At 40.8% G+C, this 20,697-nt stretch overlaps 1 protein-coding gene across 2 annotated transcripts; it reads right to left on the bottom strand.

Moving 5' to 3' along the window:
• Positions 1 to 800: 800 nt before the first annotated feature.
• On the bottom strand, positions 801 to 20,039 carry inpp5l (inositol polyphosphate-5-phosphatase L). 2 transcript variants are annotated; one of them, XM_056377051.1, is made up of 16 exons: positions 19,257 to 19,802; positions 13,142 to 13,183; positions 12,629 to 12,729; positions 12,046 to 12,133; positions 8,803 to 8,866; positions 8,058 to 8,161; positions 7,732 to 7,784; positions 6,262 to 6,381; positions 5,889 to 5,973; positions 5,692 to 5,787; positions 5,531 to 5,605; positions 5,135 to 5,208; positions 4,926 to 5,037; positions 4,302 to 4,370; positions 4,143 to 4,202; positions 801 to 3,175 (listed from the first exon to the last, which is right to left on the bottom strand). In XM_056377051.1, exons 1-15 carry the CDS (start codon positions 19,314 to 19,316, stop codon positions 4,161 to 4,163), a joined length of 1,185 nt encoding a protein of 394 aa, XP_056233026.1. In that variant the 5' UTR covers positions 19,317 to 19,802; the 3' UTR covers positions 801 to 3,175; positions 4,143 to 4,160. The 2 variants fall into 2 exon arrangements, 1 of the variants encoding a protein (XP_056233026.1); XR_008827926.1 differs by lacking the exons at positions 801 to 3,175; positions 4,143 to 4,202; positions 4,302 to 4,370 and having other exon boundaries at positions 5,479 to 5,605; positions 19,257 to 20,039.
• Positions 20,040 to 20,697: the final 658 nt, after the last annotated feature.

Here is a 20,697-nt window from a genome sequence, read left to right as displayed (position 1 = left end):
AATCTGTGTGAAATATATATTTTCAGGAGGCAAATACACACTGCTGTCAGCGATTATTTTTTATAAATCTGGATTCATCTCTTTGAAACCAAACACAAAAATGAAATGCAATAAAGGTTAGAATCAGTCACTTGATTTGTCGGCCCTTGAAGACTTTCCGTCTGAACAAAATGGCCAGCCCATTCCAGCTTTAGAGGGCAGCCTTGATACCGCCTCTGTTTTAGATGTAATTCTTCTTCTACCTCAATATAAGTGCAGCTCAATCCATGCCTGAAATCTGGAAAACTATGGAAACTTAATGCATAACACAGAAATAAAGTAATATACACCTTCCATTACGTTAGTGAGTTTATTTTGCATGAATCTGGTCCAAATTACTTCAATCTGACCTGCAAAAAAAGTCAGCATTAGTGTATACCTATAATATAAAAAGAACAATAATAAAAGTATAATCTGTTGACTTCTTTCTTGCAACTTTTACGTAACACCAGTTCAGATCAGTTAAGCTACGATCAGCTGTAACTGGAAAGGCAGCTGCATATAGAAGCACACACCCTGTGGCATGCAGTGCTTTACCTAGCCTTTCAGGTCCATCAGCTTCATGTGGGAAATGATGACAATGAGTTTGTAGATGGACATGGTCACATCTTTCTCTCAGTGCTCCCCAGAAAGGCCTGACTGAATCGAGTTGTAATGGTTGTTCCCAAAAGCCGAAGAGGTCAATCTTAAAATCCCTGACTTTGTGTTGCAACATAAACGTATTTACACTAAAGCCAATAAATAATAACGCAACATATAGATGAGGGTAATATTTTATTTACAAAAGTGAAATATCACAATGTTGTAGTGTTGGACCAGAGTTCATCAAAGGGTGATACTGGCCATGTAACCAACCCCACTCCCAGGACTGGTCAACGATGAACTGCTAAACGTTTATTTCTGATGTTTGCATCACTGAGTCTTAAAGTTGCAATCTCAAAGATCACAGTTTCATTATCAGGTTTGAACCACTCATTTGTATAAGTGACTCATGTTCCAATGTTGTCATACCAGACACCGAGTTCATTAAACTGTAAAATGCAGACTTCTATATAATCTCATCAGTGGGTCATAGGCTCAATCTCCATTGTTACTCCACTCAGCAACAGATAGCGACTGAAAAGACACTTACTTAAATGAAACTGTTTGAGATTGCCACTTTAAGCTTGTTATAACGAATCCCTCTGTACAAATGAGTCCAAACTTAATATGAATATCTTGTGAATTTATGCGTGAAAAAGTACTTTTGAATGAATATATACTGAGTGCTGTAACACCAAGCTGTTTAAGACAAGAGAACCCTCACAAAACACATACACACACAAAAAAAATCAAAATACAACAAGTAACAAACCACAAACATATTTTAAATCTCTGGGTCATTGTTAAAGCCAGTGAAAGAAAAACAAAATCAAACTGATAATCCACACATCAAAAATATATTACAGCGCTGGTGCTACAGTGTGAGACTACGAGTCAAAGAAACAAAATGCAACAAGAATCGAACAAATCCAAAACAACCTTTGTGTTGTCTGTGGGTGCACGTGTGTGTGTGTGTGTGTGTGTGTGTATAAACTGTATATATGCAGGGTTTCGTGAAGTTTTTGTGAAGCCATGTGAATCAAACATCCACACTCCCTAACTACAGTTAGACGTAAACACACGAGGCCGACAGCATCATTCTTTTGGCAATGAAATAAGGTTGATGCCAACCAGAACAGGGTGGAACAGATTTCTGTGTGATTAACTGAAAAGATAACTTTCACTGAGTGAAGACAGCTAAAACAGACAAACCGAGGACTGCTGAGTTGCAGCTTGTGGAATAAAGCACTTGGTATACATGTAAAGTTGGTTCATAGAAAGAATGTCTTTATAAATTTAACAGGGTAAAAGATTCTGTTCATAAATTCAGCCCCTGCCACAGCATTCATACACAGACTAGACTGCTGCGGTTGGTTCGTTGTTGCTTTAAAATGTTAAGACTGTCTAGTGTCCTTTCTAAATAATGTCAGTATTAAAAACTTTATCAAAATCCACTCTGAAACTGAATTTGTTATGTGATCAGGACACATCTGACACAGTTAAAGCTGCTGTGTGTGAAGTAGCCACATGTATGAAAAACAACATGTCAGTAAGAAATTCTTCAAGGTGTTATCTACAGAGGACATCTGATCAAAGATGTGGACAGGAAACTGAGATAGCAGCATTCCTCTACTGTGTTTCCCTCTGGTGTGAAATGCTGCTTACAGTCATAGTAAACAACTTCAACAAAATAAATACCTGAACTAAAAATGGCATCAAATACAAAATAAATGCATACACATGTAGTCAGTAGGACCTATGTCCAATACTTGATATTAAAGATCCCATATTGTTTAGTTTTCATGATTCAATCTCTACATACACTCTGCCTCATGATAACACTAATACTCTTCTAAATCTTTAGCTACACATTACTTACACTGTGTTTCATGATACTGGATTATGATTGGCTGAATTCAACTGCTAAGTTAAAATTTACTGAGTGGAAGCTCTCTAGTTCAGTTGCAACAGTGTGGCCTGACTAACTGTTGAGATTTAATCAATTATTTAGGGCCAATGAGGAATGAGTAAATTTGTGATCTGCTGGCCTGTGGTTTGTCTGACACCGCCTAAAATAAAAGACATATTTTCAAAAAGTCAACAGCTTCAATCACACTAATAAAAAAATTTAAGAAGGTTTTGCATATGCATGTACATGTCCGTGTAAAGGGCCTGGTCCAGAGTCACACACTTGAGTCTTTACATCATTGATTGGTCCCATTTGAAAAAAAAAACAAAAAAAAACAAAAAAAAAAACAACACAGCAGGAATTCTAGGAACATCCTCAGTGTGACTGGGTTTTCAGGCCAGGGGACGTCTGCGAGTGAGAGGAAAACTGCCTCAGAAATTCATGACAGCTGCAGATTAATCTGTGCTCAAGTCACTAAAGCTGTGGTCAACAGTGTGTGGCAGCGAGAGCAGATGTGAGAAACCAGTTATGTTAGGATGGTGCGTTAAACTGAGTCGAGGCCTGCGGCGGGTGGGTTGTAGTTGGTAACCATTGTGCTGATTACCCTCTGGTACTGATACTGTGGCGGAGCTCCAAGGATGGGACCTGCAGCAGACACACACACACACACACACACACACAACACACACACACACACACACACACACACACACACACACACACACCATACATTGTGTACCATCAGAATCCAAAGTACAGAAATGAGAGTAGATCTACAGCAGGACTTGATTCAACCAGTGTGGAAATGTGTCTTTTTTCTCCAAGTAGATCAGAGTGCAGATGCAGGATGCAGTGGGTGGAGACACTGTATCTTGCTCACATGGATTATGAATAATGTCTACCCCATTTATCAACTTCCATTGTATATATGATGTAAGACATCTCCGTTTGAGCTAAAACGTAGCCTTAGAAACAAAAAGTTACTGATGCACTGGAATGATCTTGTTCTTTGCCTCAAAATGTCAAACACAAAAGGAGTAGCTTCGTTGTGTGCAACTCATCATTTTGCAGCCCTGTGAAGAGGGACCCTCATGAAAAAACAGTCCATCCTGTAAAAAATAAATTTAAACGGCAGCAAAACAAAATCACGGCCGTAAAAATGCCAATATGCTGTCGAGCACAATGTATGTCTCTCCCTCCGACCGACCAGATGGTAATTAATGAAAAGCGGGCCGGCAATGCACTTAGTGTGTAGCCACAGTGACAGTGGAGAGGATTCAATAGACATAGATCAGTAAAAGGTGCTGATCGCTTGTGCTCCAACTACACTGGACACAAAGGAGCGCTTGTGTCCCGCAGGCACTTCATCTTAGTTCATATCCTGACTCCACTGGGCCAGCCTGGGTTATGGCTCTCCAGGGACCGGAGCAAGATTACTGTGATCGCTCTCACACTCTGAATCCTCCCTCTGGAGTCAACACAGGACACAGCTACACCTCCACGTGCTGGACAGTACACACACACACACACACACACACACACACACACACACACACACACACACACACACACACACACACACACACACACACTCACTGGCACATGCTCTTACCTTTGAGAAGGATCAAAGTCAATGGCCGTTTGTCTTCAGTGAGAAGAACAGGAAAACAGGCTGTAGAGAAAACACAAGAAACACACCAGAGTTAGTCTGCATGGCTGCTTTTATTTGACTGCACCTTGTACATACTATTTATACTACTCAAACTGTTACCTTATGGTCTCCCATACAGACGTTAGGGCCCAATGTGTCGTAAACAACGCCCCTCTCATCGTCATCTCTCTGTAAAAGAAGAATGAACATCTATATCATTTGGACGAGCAACAAAATAAAGGACAAAGTAAATGTTGAGGCGACATGACGATATGATGACAATGCTAAAAAAGAAATCTGTTCAAATCGGAGCCATTACACACAAACAGGCATGTTTTCCAATATTTATTTTTTTGTCGCACATTGAAAACAACAGCATGATGCTAATCACAGATACTACACTTCAGCAGTTAGCACAAATTTCAATTTTTGCTTAGAGTGAAATGTCTGATATTACATTTTACTTCTTATTTCTAACACTAGGACAACAAGGGGTGCTTCATTTGCTCAGGTCATGCACTAACTAAAAATAAACCCTTGGTTATCTTTTAAGATAATTGACAATCTTGTAATAGACTCTACTACTCTACTCTAGAAAGTGCCACTTGCCACTTAGCCTTATCTGACAACAAATAACCTATTAAGAAGTTGCAATCCTGTATATATATATATACACATACGGGTCAGAGTATACTTTGCAAACAGATAACATGCAGAAAGTTATGACAGTAAACACTGACTGACCCTGTGGATGAATTCTTGGGCAGTGTGCGACATGAGAATACGATCACACCAGGCCGGACAGCGAGTGTTCATGTACTGGGTCGGTTTAGTGTACTCTTCACTGTAGGGGTAGCTGAGGAGGATGCGAGAGGGAAAGAAAGCAAAGTTGTTAGGAGTTGGGAGGTTTTACACAGCATGTTTCCAGCAAGTAGTTAAGCTAGGAGTCTTACCTGGGTGGAAACTTGATGTCCTCTTCCCTGATAACATCATGAAAGACTGCAACTTCTTTGTCATATTTCAAAAGCTGAGGAACAGAGGCCATTAACGATTAGGGCAAAACAGGAAATCACTAAACACATTAAAAACAATCATGATGTGAGTGAGTACAAGTTTGGCATGGGCGACAGGCCCATTTGCTGTCACTGTTATCTCAGTTTTATTTACTTCCGAGCTTTTGTATTTACAGTACTGTCATTATTAGGACTTTATTTCCGCTTATAAGATCTAATCTAAAAACTGTGAAGATATGCCAGATTGTTGCTAAGCAGCCTGTTGTATTATCAGTTATAGTCACATTGCAGAGTTTCTGTGTAGCTGCTGGGGTTTGTGTGGGTGAAAGGTCTCACTGATGGGACGTTGTCCTCCCTGAAATACGCCTGGTGCAGATAGGCAAACAGCTTCTCCTCAATTTGGAGCAACACCTGCACAACGAGTCAAGACAAGTCAAGTGAAAGCAGCACTTCAAAGTAAAACATTAGCTGATGTTTTAACTGATAGTTTTAACCACCTGGTGGTCATTGTCTTTTTCTTCGCAGATGATTTTCTCCACTTCATTACTGCTGTCCTTCTTCACTGTCTGCACATCTGCCGAGGTGGACAGATGCTGCTCACAGAAATACAGACACACAGGGAGGGTTTGTGTCAAAATGCCAGGATAATAAACATCCTCATCACATGAGCTTCAGGAGGAAGTAAAGTTGTTACCTGGACCAGACTAAGTGTGTCCAGGCGGAAGTTGAAGTCTCCAAACAGGAAGAAAGGCAGAGGAGTGTAGCGGCTGTCTGATATCCTGGAAGGAAGTCACACAGATGTTTGGCTCTATATTTCTATGAAACTTTACTTTGGGTGTGTACGCATTCACATAAATATGATGAAACATCCTGTTTACAGGAGAGGAAAGGCTGTTTGATAGCAGATGATATTAGCTCGGACATTATCGGACCAATTCCATTCACAACAGCCTTTTAACCAAGTCTTAAATTGTACTTTTGGGTTTAACTCGGTGGATATTTTCTGTCTCTTTGAGCGTTTTACAGTCAGATGCTTTTGCGTGGTTGTGTGCGGCTGCAAATCTGACCTGTTGATGACGTATCTGAGAGCGTTTTTGCGGTTGGCTGAGTAAATGGAAGGACTGGATTCGCAGGCAGTGAGGTTGGAGGCATCATGGAACAGGTGGACATTGACCAGGTCCAGACCTCTGTGAAGAACACACACACACAACACAGGCAAAATACAGTGATATATGACAGGTGGAGGAAGTGAATCACAGCCTGACATCTGATAGGTGAGTATGTGTGTGTGTGTGTGTGTGTGTGTGTGTGTGTGTGTGTGTGTGTGTGTTTGTGTGTGTGTGTGTGTGTGTGAGTGTGTACGCATGCGTGTGCATGTGTGGTTAACACAGGTGTCACTTATGAGAAGCGTTCTTATCAGTGAGTGCTCTCATGTTAATGCTGAGTCCACAAACAAGCACATTTGTCTTTTGTGCCAAGCGCTACTGCTTTTCTTTGGCTGTCACTGGAAAACAATTAATGTGCTTCCAACATACGAGCACTGTTGACTCACATCATGATGTTGTGGCACACAGATTGTGGGCTCCTTTTGTTATGACCCCCAGGTAACAACACGGCAGAGCAAATAGTAACTACAGTTCTCTGAAAACACAGACTGTAGCAGCAGCACTGTGTGTTTTACTCACTTTCATTTCCGGGCTGTATTTAGTTCAGTGTCAGTGGATTCAGAATATACATTACAAAGATACATTCAGTGCTAATTAAATGAAAACGTGGATCAGCACAAAAACGGCTGGATATCATACCTCTCTATTTTTTGGTACCAATTGTCAATAATCAAAGGTGGGTATCAAATGTCTGGTCAGGTATTTACTGATTACATTTTATATTTTATAGGTGAAGTTCTTCTACAGATGCTTTTCTTTAGTGAACATTTAATATTTGAACTTAAGTTGCATTCACTGATATTTGTGGCTCCCTGGGTTCAGCAGAAACAAGTTGTAAAAGCAACACTAACATATCACCACATTATAATGTTGAAACAGTGAACTTGTGCCTACATACACATCCAGCATGTATGAAACAACATTATCTTTCATTTGGAATCAGATCCAAATGAAAGATAATGACTGGCTACTTTGCTTTAGCTCTGTTTTGGTTTCCAATTTCACCTGAAGCAAAAATACCTGAGTGAGCTTTGCTTTTAACAGAACTCCAGGTAAATTTTGTTTTGACACATAGATAGAAAGCAAAACTCACTCAGCCCTCGCCCGAGATGAAAGAGATGGAAAGCAAAAGCAAAAGCTCTCAAGCTTTGTTTTGACAGATAATTTCTGCTTAATTCTTTCCTTCTTTGAGAACTCGTTTCTGAGAATGCTGATGTTGTTGATCAAGGATCCAACATAGATGAAAGCACTGGCTTTCAAATTTGCTAAGGCGCAATCTGTCTGGTCACAACAGTGCCACATTTGTTCTAAAAGTGAGTTGAGTCCCATCCTGACTGGTTTATCAAGGTGAGGTCAGTGCACAGTACATACTGATTGTGTATGATCCAGCGGGTCCTCATGAAGCCCTTTCTGGACCATTTGAACTGCAACAGAGACAAATTAGAGTGAGTCAGTAAACAGCAGCGAGTCGTGTCTTTGAAGGGCCAAACTGATAATTATTGATTCTCCCACATAATTTGTCTCATCTCCCTGTCAGAGCGGGCAGACAGCGCCTGCAGCCCCAGTAGACTCATTTGTCCCAACATCTCCCTTTGGCCCATACGTACCCCTCCCCACACCTGCAAACACAAACACACACACACACACACACACAAATGGAGGCATACACAGATGCACACTCATGCATACATACTCACATCAGGCCAGAAATTCTTTGGGAATTTTTCTTTCTCCACTGTGGTGACCCCGGCCAGAGAGCCCACGTACTTGTTCTGCCCCGACACCGCTTTAAAATCCTTAACTGAGAGAGGGAGGCAGAGAGAGGGAGGGGGAGAGGGGTGTGACATGTAAAAGAGTGAGAAAACATGCAAACAGCAATCAATAAACTGGTGTTAACCTCATCAGAGCGGCATACGTGATGAGAGAATCTATAAGCGAGCCATTAGACTGCGTTTGGCGAACAACAATCGGTTTGGTCCACACAGCGAGTGGCAGCTCCAGGATGTTTATGGTTCTTCCATAAGCTTTTCTGAGGAGCTTTTTCACGCCTAACGTGACTGGACTATGCAGCAGGAAAATAACAGCTCCACTTTAAATTCAGGTTCTTTGCAAATATCTGGCCAGGTGGGGTGGCCATCAAACTGCCATTATACACAGAGAAATGATTTTGCTATTCTTGATATTAAAAAAAGTGACAAGAATCTTGCCAATCATGCGCAACATTGCTCTAACTCCACTGTAGATATCGATGAGCCATTACCAAAAAAGTACAGGAGGCAAGGGGAGTGGTTTACTTTGAGCGCTTAAATAGTCTGTTTTAGGAGTGCGTAGATTACTCCTTCCTTTGTTCATTAAGGTGAAAAAAAAAGCATCATAAAGTTAACGAATAACAAAACTATTAAAATCAATATGAATGTCACATGTAAGAAGCAAAGTTTTTACCATTAAAGTCATATTGGTAGATGTTTTTCAGTGTCTTGTGGATGAAGTACATGCTCCCCAGAGCCTGTGGAGAGACAAGAAATAAACAACATGAATCTTACAGTATCTGATAAACGCATCTGGGATCAACACACGTGACAGTATGCAAGATCAGTTTCAGCTGAAAGACTTTCAAAGTAAAACATCAAAAAAGTGCAATCATACTAAAACAAAACACCCCTTTACTTTCAGACACCTGCTGCAAAGAACACTAGAAAATGACCAAAGCAAAAAAAACCTGACATGTTTAGTCCAGCAAAAAGACGAACACAACTTCATAAGTTTCATCTGAAATGCATCAGAATTTAATTTCAAAGCAGTAAAGCTATGGAACGCCTGAACACATGCCTTTCATATTTCAATGTTTCAACTTTAAGCTTCATAAAAGTATTAAATACTTAAGGCTTTTAAAAAATAAACAATAGAGTCCGTCTGAGCCATCCCCAGTGGTTTCACAGCATTGAGCCACATGAAACCCAAACAACCAAATGTGATGTCAAAAACGGGAGAGACGAAGGATTGAATTGTTCATTTCCCCCGTCATGTGAGCTGAAATGTGAACCTTGTATTGAACGACACAGTACGACACAGTGCGTCGTTACTCTCCCAAAGACACATGAAACTTTAAAGAATTTAGACGTACAAAATGAACACATAACTGCTCAACACATCCACGCACTGCCCCTCAGCACACACACTTCAGCACCCAATCATCCCTGACATGGGGCTGACAATTTTTAATGTACTAACTGCCTGCTCCACTGATCTGATTAATCATGCCCTGTGAGATCAATAAAGACAGAAAATTAAAACAATTTAAAAGGTATTAAGCAGTGGGCCTGCTGTCTGCCAATGCTGCCGCTGTGACTGGGGGAGCCGAAGAAAAATAAGCCGGCGCTCAGAGGGCTCGGGGCGTGACGGACCACTGGGCAATCCACCCCCTCCTCATCCAGCCAGAGCATGAGAGATCTCTCCCTGAAGAGATCATTTATCTTCAGTGCCAAAGTCATCCTCATTTAATAAAATGGAAGAGTCTCCATTGTCGGCTCCAGCGAGCGGCAATTAGTGACCAACTTTTCCAAACTAAGGGAGCGAGGTTAAGGCAAGGCCAGGGATTCATTCAAACTAGCCTGAAAGGGTTTAACGATAAAAAAAAACCCCAAAAAACAAAATGCTCACAGAAGAATGTTTCTGAGGAGCAAGTTTGGAAAAAACTACATTGTTATTTCAGCTTTTTAATAATGCAAGATTATCATTGTTGTAGGAGATTCAAGGACTATTCTCTAGTAATTAGCTAAAATAAAATAATCTAAATTCGGCCTAGTTTGTGTTGGATCAGTAACAATGTTGTGTTTAAACCATACGGAGAAAATACACATGCACACACTCAAACACAGATACACATTCTCGTCCACATACTCTGCCAAACACCTATCTTCATCAATCAAGTTTGTGCACAGTTTAATAAAAAAATATTGACTTACAAGTGATTTTTTATCAAAACACCATTTGTACTGGGAATGCTTGCGAGTCTGCCCCCTCTGCTCCTGCAGCTCTTCTGAAAGCCCCCCCCCCCCCCCCCCTCCCCTCCTCCTCCTCCCAAAACTCTCTCTTGGCCGTATAACTGATGATCTGCAGCCAAGGGGAAACAAATTGAAAATCAATGCAGGTGGCACCGACGAAATGAGAATGAGGCATTAGGAGTGGTGGAGGGGGTGGGGGTGGGGGTAGGGGTTGGGGGTGGGGGGCAACCCTCTCAGGGCAAAGAGTGGAGGGTGCAAACACTCCAGCGCAGGGGAAACTTAACTCCCAGCTGTCTTCCAACCCTCACACTTTATTTATCGTGCAGAAATAGGCTGGGATCAATAGTTTTAATCTCGAGTTAAATGTATTGACTTTGCCCCCCCCTCACCCCCCACCCCCACCCCACACCTGGCCATTGACTTTCTCGTGTTTACTTCACGCACCTTCAGTCTACAGATGCAGCCATTGACCCCTACTGTCAGGCAGCCAGTGTGAGGGTATCACCTGGGAGGAGTAAGGGTTAATAGCTTAAGAGATACTCTTCTTGATGCCACTTTTCTCAACCGGGGAGGTGTTACTCCCACTCAGGGCAGATTTTCAGACGAACTAATACTGACAAACCCGTCATGAGCAACTACAAACACAATTCAGTTCCGAGAAAGAGGCTGAAAACTTGCTTGTGCTGTGTGAGGTCACTGAAAGAGAAGTTGGAAGCCAGAAATGGCTTTCACGACAGGTGTGGTGATTGAGGCTGAGCCCATGACCCGAGCAATGTCCCGGCAGCTCCATAATGGCACTTTAGTAGCATGAAGAGCACCAGCTCAGTCTTCAGCTACAGAGACAGACTCAGGGTTCAACAATAGATGACGATAAGAGATGTAGGTAGCGACACCAGTGCTTAACAAACTTGTCTTTAAGAATATCTCCTCTGTCTGTGCCCATATTGTGTAACTACTACCATTGTTGTACACTATATCTTTGAGATCTATGTCACTTATATAAGGCTGTGATTTTACACGTGTCTGAGCTTGTGCAGTGGGCCTTAATGTATGAAACCCAACCCGTTAGCGCAAACACACAACACATCAGATTACGATAAGGAAGACAGATCTGCACACCTATTAGAGGTGTGAAATTAGACCTGTAATTCTCTTATTTCTAATTTCCTGGTCTTCATCAGGAATTTCGTTTTGACCAAAACATCCCACAATGAGCATTGCACTTATTCAAATCTGACTTTTACAGTCAGATTTGTGGTGAGATTTACTTTGTTTTATTAGCACACTAAATTTACTCCAGTCTCCATGATTTTTGACTTGATTAAAAAAAAAAATTCAGTTCGTATCAGGGAGTTGTTTTTTCACAGTGAATCCATACCTTCAAATTGATTAAATACACACATATAAACAAGGCCAATAGTTTAATGACATATGCATATGTGCATAACTTCATTTTCTTTTAACATTCCTTAAAATAACCTGTTTCACAATCTAAATTTTGTGTTATGTTGTAGTCTATGACAAAAGAAATGACTTTTTCTGGAGCTCCACTGGGGTTTACATCCAGCTCCACAGCACAACACCTGCAGCCGCCACTGAGCACTAACATGGAGGAGGACCCCATCTAGTGGAAGCAGGTGTGAACTACTCTGACTGAGAAAACAAAGTGTGTGTTTCTTACGGTGAAGACGTCCTCTGCTTGGAACTGGTTGTCCACATAGATGCAGACCCTGTCATAGTCTTTCATTTCTTCATTGGACTCGATGCTCCTGGAAACAACAGGCCACAACAGATCGATCATTAGGCAACGGAACAAAAAAAAAAAAAGCTTGTTCCTTTGGATGTAGAAATGAAGAGATTTGACGATTAACTGATTAGTCTGTCGCCAAAAAATTAATCTGCAATGATTTTGATAATTATTTCATAATTCTTAATTCAAATGTAAAGCATTATTGCTTTAAAATGTTTAAAGCTTCGCTGGCTCTAAATTCTCAAATATGTCAGCTTGGGCTTTAGGGAATTGTGATGGGATTTTTCAGTTTTCTGACATACTTTATATTGAATGATGGCTGGTTGAGACAGAATAATTATATTATTATATATTATATAATATTTATCGATAAAAATGCTTTTGGATCCAAGAAATTTATAAAGAAAGAGACAGGACTATCCTGATTAGCAGTGGTGATAAAATCAAATACACGGTGAAGGGAGAATATGACTTTCCAGGCGAACATGGATTGTGATCAACACATTAATCCTACCGGAAAAAGTTGTCTGCATGGCCCATGTTAACCATGTAGTCCTTCCCTCCCACCTCCTGGAAGTGCAGGGCGATGAACTGTGGCTTGTAGCTGTGGATAGTCTGTAACAAAGCACAGCAAACAGGTCTTACATTACGGTGTAACGAGGAGTGAAGAGGGTCGACACTGTGTGTTACAGGATGAAGTTAACGATCCATTAGAGGTCATGTGGAGCTTGACTGTTACTGTTAGTCTCTGCACTCAGCCTGATGTGGCTGTGTTATCAGTTATCAGCACAGTATCTGTTTTCTAGAGAACAAGGAGCAGTGTATGGGATGTCACCAGTGTGATGATGCCGGAAGCCTATCAAAGTGGGCTAGAACCAACTATGTAACACAATTTATATTTGGCTGAACTGCACCAGACTGTCTACAAAATGCAAGAGAAAATTATGACACTGTCAGGAATGATAGTAAATGGCAAATGTTTAAAACTGTGAATTATTGATGCAGGACCCAGGAGGCCCAGACTTACCTTATACAATTCTTGTAGCCACTCACTTTGAATTTCACCCAACTATAAAATGACAAAGAGAAAAATCATCAAAGGCGTGCAATGTTTCTGGAGGAAACTGTACAAGATCAAATATTAAGCCTGCATTCATTTAATTTTGGCCACCTGGGGGCAGTGAAGCAACCTGTAAGCATAACATTAACATACAGTATCATTTCCTTATAAAGATGTTAGGGCAAACATGTTAGCAAAGAGTTGCCTATTAGTATATCCAGCACATATGAAGCAAGATTCGACCTGAAGTCCGATATTCTCTCATTTAGCTCTGTTTTGTTCTCTGTTATCAACTCTTGATGTGCAGCTCTTTGGCTGTGGATGATCGACCATGCTCAACAGCTGTAGTGACTTGTGGAGCCCCGAAACTGATCAAATGCAGTAAACAGTTATCAGACAAGTCTAAAATATTACTGAATATATCAATAACAACACTATTGGTTAAATAATTTTAATGATTAAACTTTAAAGGTTAAAGAAAGTGACCCCAACCTTTTTTAGCATACCCCAACTATGTTAGCATAGGTGCTAGGGTTTTTTCAGCAGCTGCTGCATAATTACACAATTATTAAATAAATAGGGAAACAAAGTTTGCTGACAACACCAAACCCCCCACCCTCCCAAAAAATGTTTTTTTTTTTTTTTTTTGCGAAGACCACTTGTCAAATTTACACTAGGTTTTTAATTATTATTCTCTCTATTTATTTAATAATTATGTAATTATGACAGTCATCACAATGTTGACACTGAACAAATACTGAAGGTCACGGTTCAAAAACATAGTCTATAAACTTAAATTACTAATATGATATGAAAGAAAGTCATATGACTGGAAAGAAGACGTCTCACTCTGTTTGTATGAACTAAATGAACACATTTGTGCTTGTACAGAGGTGTTGTAGAGTGGAGCTTCCCTCTTAAACTATCTTTGACAAGTGCTAATTGCATGTAGAGAGCACACAGGCCGACAACTGCCAAGTTTAATTTGAGCCGGACATCAAGTTACTGAAGGAATTAACATTAATAAGTGACAGCTGAAAAAGTAAAACATTTTCAGTTCATTATGAATCTATGACGGGACTAATTAGACTGTGACAGAGGACGTTAGTTGAGTTGATGATCCTTCAATATGGCCCAAAACACATTTGCATTCACACTGCTAAAATAATGTGGTCTGGGTGATCAGATCTCAGATGCATCCTCAAAGCGTCTTGGGCAGGTTCACATCTGAACTTAGAGCTGTCCACTTGTGATTGGTTCACTCGAGACGGATGTTAATACCATGTCTGAACAGGGCCTAAGAGATAAGGTTATATCATTGGTCGGCCGGCTGAGAGTTTCAACATTAGTTGTCGCTTTTTCAAAATGATTTGGTGCCAACAAGAAGAGTTGCTATATTGCCCCACGAGCACGAGTTCGGGTATTGCTGCGCAGACATACCTCTCTATGCTGATCACATGGCAGCTGACTTGAATAAGCTTCTAACTTTCTCTCTGAGTGACGATTTTAAAAGTACATATAGCCGAAATCACAGCACAGTCTTTGTCTTTAACTTATATATATGGTGTATAAAATCAGGATTTTAGCAGTGGAGAGCAGCAGTATTATTTGCTGTATTAGAATACTGTATATGTGAATGCAGAGAGTAAGGAGAGAAAGCAAACAGATGAAGGTCTGAAACCGGCTGACACAAGGCAGGATGCAAATAGCCTACGACGCGGTCCAGCCATTTACTAGGTTTTGACCTAGTCCTGCTTTTTGGTGGCAAACATTTAATCATTAATCTCCACCCAACATTTCCCTTTTTACATATCAGTGGAGCAATTTCAGCTGGCAACCTAGCTGCAGGTCATTTCTGTCATAAAATGGCACCAGCCATTGCAATGCTAATTATCCATATACCTATATATACATAGACCTACTGTTGTAGCATCACTGAATATACTGTATGATCATTTTAGCTGGCAAGCTAGCCAAAGTTAAATAGCTAATGCTCAGACACTTCTATCTTCTAACACTGTCTCCATCTTTTAGAGTCAATCATACTAGTAAACTTGCTCTGTAAATCAGAAGGGAACTTTTTCATAAGCAGCCAGGTGATAATTATCCGTGGCTTTGTCAACACAAGCGACATTTACATTAAGCATTGTTAATACAAAAACTGTAGATCAGCTTTAATTATGAAGTCCAACTCCAACTGCACAAACAGGATACAGAAAAGGAATGTGTTTATCAACTAAAAAGATTAATCACAACTTATGGGTTTAAAATTACATTGCTAGCTAACAGGAAAAAACAGGTCAAATAGAAGTCAAGAAGTCATGAATCACTGACATGAAATACTCTGTGCTAATATTAACTCTGAGCAGGTTAAAACAAACAATAAGGGTTCTCTGGAAATATTATCCTGTGTGTTCCATCGGTTGTGTGTTCCAGGATGTAGACTCATTCAAGTTTAGCTGCACCTGTCATAATCTGGCCACCGTCCACACTTCATCCCTGAAAGGTGCGTTTAATATTGCATGGCCACTTGACAGTTGAGTATAGGCTACTGTAAAACATGTATGAGTAAAGCAGGCAGATAAACTTAACACACAGCAATGTGTCAAATATTAGCAGATCCTTCCCTGTTTGGAGCAACAAGTAGACTTCAATTTACACTGTAGATGTCGACGCTGCACTGGACAAAATTTGCATAGAAGAATAGACCGATTTTGTCTGTTTAAGTGGGGTTTCAAGTAGATTTGTTCCAATACAGATACTACTATCGGAAATGCCTCTGATACTCCTAAAATACATGATCGAGTACTGGTGAGTACACAAGTCTATGCACCGATCCAAAACCACATAATTTATTTATAAACTTTATAGTTTCACACCAAGATAAAACTACAGTTTCCCAGGAAATACTACGAATATACAGCTGTGAAAAGGTTTTATGCCTCTGTGCCCGCCACAGCCAGGGCCGGAGGCATTATGTTTTCAGGATGACCGTCTGACCGTTCCATTCTTGTGACTCGAGCATGAACTGATTAGTCTTTGGCGGTAGGTCACTGTGACTTTTTTTTAGCCTCTTGAATGTGATATCTCAAAACCACCATGAGGGAATTTCTTCAGATTCAGACAAACATTCACTTGGAGTCAAGTCAACTAAACTGATTAGATTTTTGTGTGCCAACATCAAAGTTCAGCGTCACGGTGACCTCACGTTCTTGTGAATGCGATGATATATCAGGAACAACATTCTATATCCAGCCGGTCAGAGGACAGCTTCACTGTTACACGATAATGTTCTGCAAAAACACTTCTGGCCAACATTCAATGCTGTAACTCAGGAAGGGGAGATTGTGACCGAATTTCCTGTAACTTGGCTGGTTGGCAGAGGCATACAACAGCAAGGCAGTTATTTTACATTTTTTAACACAATGGTATTGGATCAATACTCAGTATCGGCCAATATACAAGTTCAGATCAGTATAGGGAAGGAAAAACGATCTTGAGATTCAGTTTATCAGTTACCTCCTCATACAATATTGCCTTGTTATCGTAGCTTCAGATATTATTATCTTCAGTGGTAATATGAGGAATTAGTAAATTTATTGAACTATGACAGAAAAAACAACCTTGACAGGTCTCCATGGTGGGTGTGATGAATATGACTGTAAAATAAAAGGTTTTGTTCCGACGGTAATATAGCTTATTGCATTTCTGACTTGTCCCAGAGAATCCTCCCTCAGTCTAAAACTGGATTCTCTGGCCTTTTAAAGGCAATAAGCAACACATCAATAAACAACTGCCCCGTAAACTAAACTCTGGCATTTGCACATCGTTACTTACACACCAGCGCCAAAATTTGGCCGTAGTGTAGTTACAGGGTCACGCACAATCTTCTGCGAAGCCAGCTGCATTCATGCCACCCGAGAAATGGCTTTGCATAGTGTATTTGCATGGCAGTGCAGCATGTGTGACTGCAGCTCAGCCATTGTGACGTGAAGGACTCCTCTCACATGATTTTGGCAACTAACACAGCCTGTAAGCGCTTATGAACACAAACACAGGGCAACCCTGATTCATTTATACGTAACTGTAACATGTTTTAAAGATAAAGTTCATACAGTAACTATACTCACAGTGCAACTCTGCTTGCTTATTACAACTCAGAGAAATACAGTACATTAAAAATGAGATTGGGGAAATCCTAAAAGACATAAAGAATTCCACACTCGCAATCCAACAACAAACACATCTCCCCATGTGTGGAAAAAAATGAGCCCTGTGCCACGCAACAAGACCAGGCATGTTGATCAAGAGATGTCCTAAGCGGGCTTACACAGCAGCACTGTTCCAATGAAATTGATAGCCATAATGATTAAGCATGATGATTAAGGAAAGGCTTTGTTGGTCCAAGCTGTTTAATAGTTCTTGGGGAAATTAGCTGATATGAGTCCTTGGCAATATTGCGTTCCCATAACTAAGACTCTTGCAGATGATCAATTGTCTAACACTATGTAAATAAATAAATAAAGGGAAAGATTGTGTAATAAAAATATCTACCCATTGCAACTGAGTCTACAAATAGTCATTATACAAGCTACAAGAAACAATAGATGCAATCTCCAAGGTACTGCTATGGTGACCATGGAAATGTGGCACAGAGCAGCCGTTAAGAGTTGACAGTCTCACTGCTCTGACGGGACACTCGGCTACTCCAATACTGTAAAGCTATAGGATTTATCCTGTGATGTGCTTAAGGTCTTGTTCTTATCCCAAAGGCTGAGTGAACGTTTAGGAGTGTTTGTTTATAGAAATAGAGGGGCCAAAGTAAGTAGAAAAAGCTCAAGTCCCCTGGGAAAGATATTCATCTGTTTACATATCTCCCACAATGGGATCTAACATGTTTTCATTGCAGCCAGATCGGGCAACCGGAAACATGGTCCTGAGCCAAATTTCCATGAGTTTAAGAGCCTTCCTCCCTCTTTTCGTCTAAAAGTTTTGTCAACCCAGCCTAGGCCCAAACTGAAAACCCTTGGATATTTAGCCAAGTGTTTAGACTACAGTCAGAACTCTTTAATCCCTAATTAAAAATGCTCTTATTGTGTTTCCTTAAAGATACAAACATCTAATACAAGGCAATAAACTACAACTTAAATAAAATAATGTAAATATAGTGATACCACTGAAGCTGTAAATGCTTTATGATAAGGATACTGTAAACTGACTGTTGAGTGACACAGATCCTTCCTGTACTGACATTCAAGCCGGTGATTTTTAACAGGGATCGACTGCACACAGTTAGGGGGGATATAAGAAATGAGAACAAATTTATCAAGAAGTAGCCTAAACATGGGAGTCAAGACATCCGGTTTTGGTCTACATGTGACATGTGAGGACGGTCAGATTCTGTGACTGTTATTTAAATCTTTCAAAACCTTTATTTAACCAGGAAGCCTCATGTAGGCTAAAATGTTCTGCCCGTGACAGGTAGCACCAACAGACAAACACTTTTCCTCATAATTTAAGTAATTCTTAAAGAGTATTTTATTTAATCTATCTATAATGGCTTTGAAAATTAAATATTTAATTTAACACTTTACATATATGTTTAGGTTTTGACACCTGTCAATATGTGGTGAACAATTTTCAGTATCACAGTATCCGACAGGTCACAGTCTACTCTGACTGTGAGTAGGTCACGTGAGGCGTGAAACTTACTTTGGCTCGTGCCTTTTTTTAAAAAAAAAAAATAAACGACAGAGGATGAATACTATTGAGCACATGCTACTGACAGCTGACAAAGAAACACGACTGAGTAAGTCGACTGTGAGCTATTAGATACATAATAGCCTACAAATTATTATTATAATGAGAGTAAAAGGCCGTTAAGCGCGTGAGACTTGAACAGACTTTGCTACATCCTTGTATCTTGTTGATGTAAACTAGCAATGGAGCCCATTCAAGGTAAAAACCTAGCCTACCTCTTGTTCCCTCGTATTTATCTGTCAGCCTATCAGCATTAAGTATAATCGTCTGGCAGCGCTACCGCCTGGTGTAGTTTTAATTTCACTCTTAACAGCCTACTTACATTGTCAAAGAGTGACCCGACATTTGCGGTGACAAGCAGCACATCAGTGAATGTTTCCATGTTCACGATCCGCGTTCACAAACAGTCCGAGGAAACTCCGCAGCGTCGCCAAATGACGCGTGCCCAGGGCCTGAGACAGCTTCTCTCCAGGAGCTTACAGAGGCTTTACTGTGAGAGCCCGAATCGCGTCTACAACCGCTCAAAATTACACCAGCATCTCACTGATGACACCGTGTCGCTCCTGCTCCAACTTGTCTGCTGATGGCGGGCTGTCGTAGTATCAGGTTGTCATCATACACCGGAGCGGAGCTCATATCCATCGTCGAGCCGAGGAGGAGCAGATAAGTTGTTTTTACAGCCTGCGTGCGCGGATTTCCGCCTCCCCTCGGTTAATTGGACTAGTGGCTTCTTAGCAGACTTAAACCCGGCTGGACGGTGCATCTGCTGCTGCTTTGACAAACCGCTCTGATAACCGGACCAGGCACTTACATACAGGCGGTGTTGTGTTGTGTTGTGTGTTGCCCTGCGCTGCTCCGCCCATTGGCTGTGAGCAGTCAATTACTGTCTTCCTTATGTTCTGTCAAGTTTATCACCGCTGAGCAAACGTGGCCATCAAACTCGTCAAAATTCAAAGTGCTCCGAGGGAGATCCTATAATGTTAGAGAGTCACATAGTCTTGAGTATGTGGCTTCTATTACTAATTAGCCACTTTTCTTAATGCATTGAGCACTATACTATTAGCCTACCGTAATAACATGAGATGACATAAAATGCCATTGTACATAATAACTTGACTACCTGAGGAAATACCTGACAGCTCTCAACTCACCACTCAACATACCACAGGCTCATTGTGTGCTGTCTCAACAGGAAGTTAGTCATTTTCTTTTTGTAAAACTCTTTTCTTTTAATGAAATATGCTCCCACTTAAGGCAGCTTGCTTTCACTCATTGAACCGTTCTTGTCCCTATCCTGTTTTACAGCTGTTCAGCACTGAAACATTATATTACAGGTGGGGTCTTATCTTTATCTATGACTTTGCCTTAGGTGTGTGCTCACCAGTAATCATTGCTGTTACCTTTACTTACATTGTAACAAATTACAACAACAACAAATGACCTATGGGAACAGCCTGCCTCCTACAGCTTCTAGTCATTGCAAAAGCAGAGTAACCACAATATTTTACAACACAGCCACAGTAGCTTGTTCTTTACCCAGAGCCGGAGCTGTAAAGCTCTCATTTTGAGTAGATGGATCGGTGCCATCTCACTGTCTGAGCTCCAGCCCAGGGTAAAACAAAGACTGCTGGGGGCCTAACTCTGGCTCTCCATAGTGCTGTTAGTGAGCTGTTCAACCATGGCGAGGTTTACACAGCCAACCTTTTGAGCTCCTCTCCCCGCTTCCTCTTACTCCTCCTCTGAGCACTGTGTGCTTTATTCAC

Source organism: Seriola aureovittata, chromosome 5, assembly GCF_021018895.1.
Source record: "Seriola aureovittata isolate HTS-2021-v1 ecotype China chromosome 5, ASM2101889v1, whole genome shotgun sequence".
Classification (NCBI taxonomy): Eukaryota; Metazoa; Chordata; class Actinopteri; order Carangiformes; family Carangidae; genus Seriola; species Seriola aureovittata.
Note: the sequence above shows the minus strand (reverse complement) of the source record. Positions and strands in the feature narration are given on the sequence as shown.

Excerpts from the sequence above, each read along its gene's own strand:
- inpp5l (XM_056377051.1), bottom strand. The coding sequence starts at position 19,316 with ATGGAAACATTCACTGATGTGCTGCTTGTCACCGCAAATGTCGGGTCA. Across the intron at positions 7,785-8,057 it reads CAAAGAATTTCTGGCCTGAT|TTCAAATGGTCCAGAAAGGG; the intron begins GTGAGTATGTAT and ends TCTCTGTTGCAG. Across the intron at positions 5,606-5,691 it reads AAAAAGACAATGACCACCAG|GTGTTGCTCCAAATTGAGGA; the intron begins GTGGTTAAAACT and ends CTCGTTGTGCAG.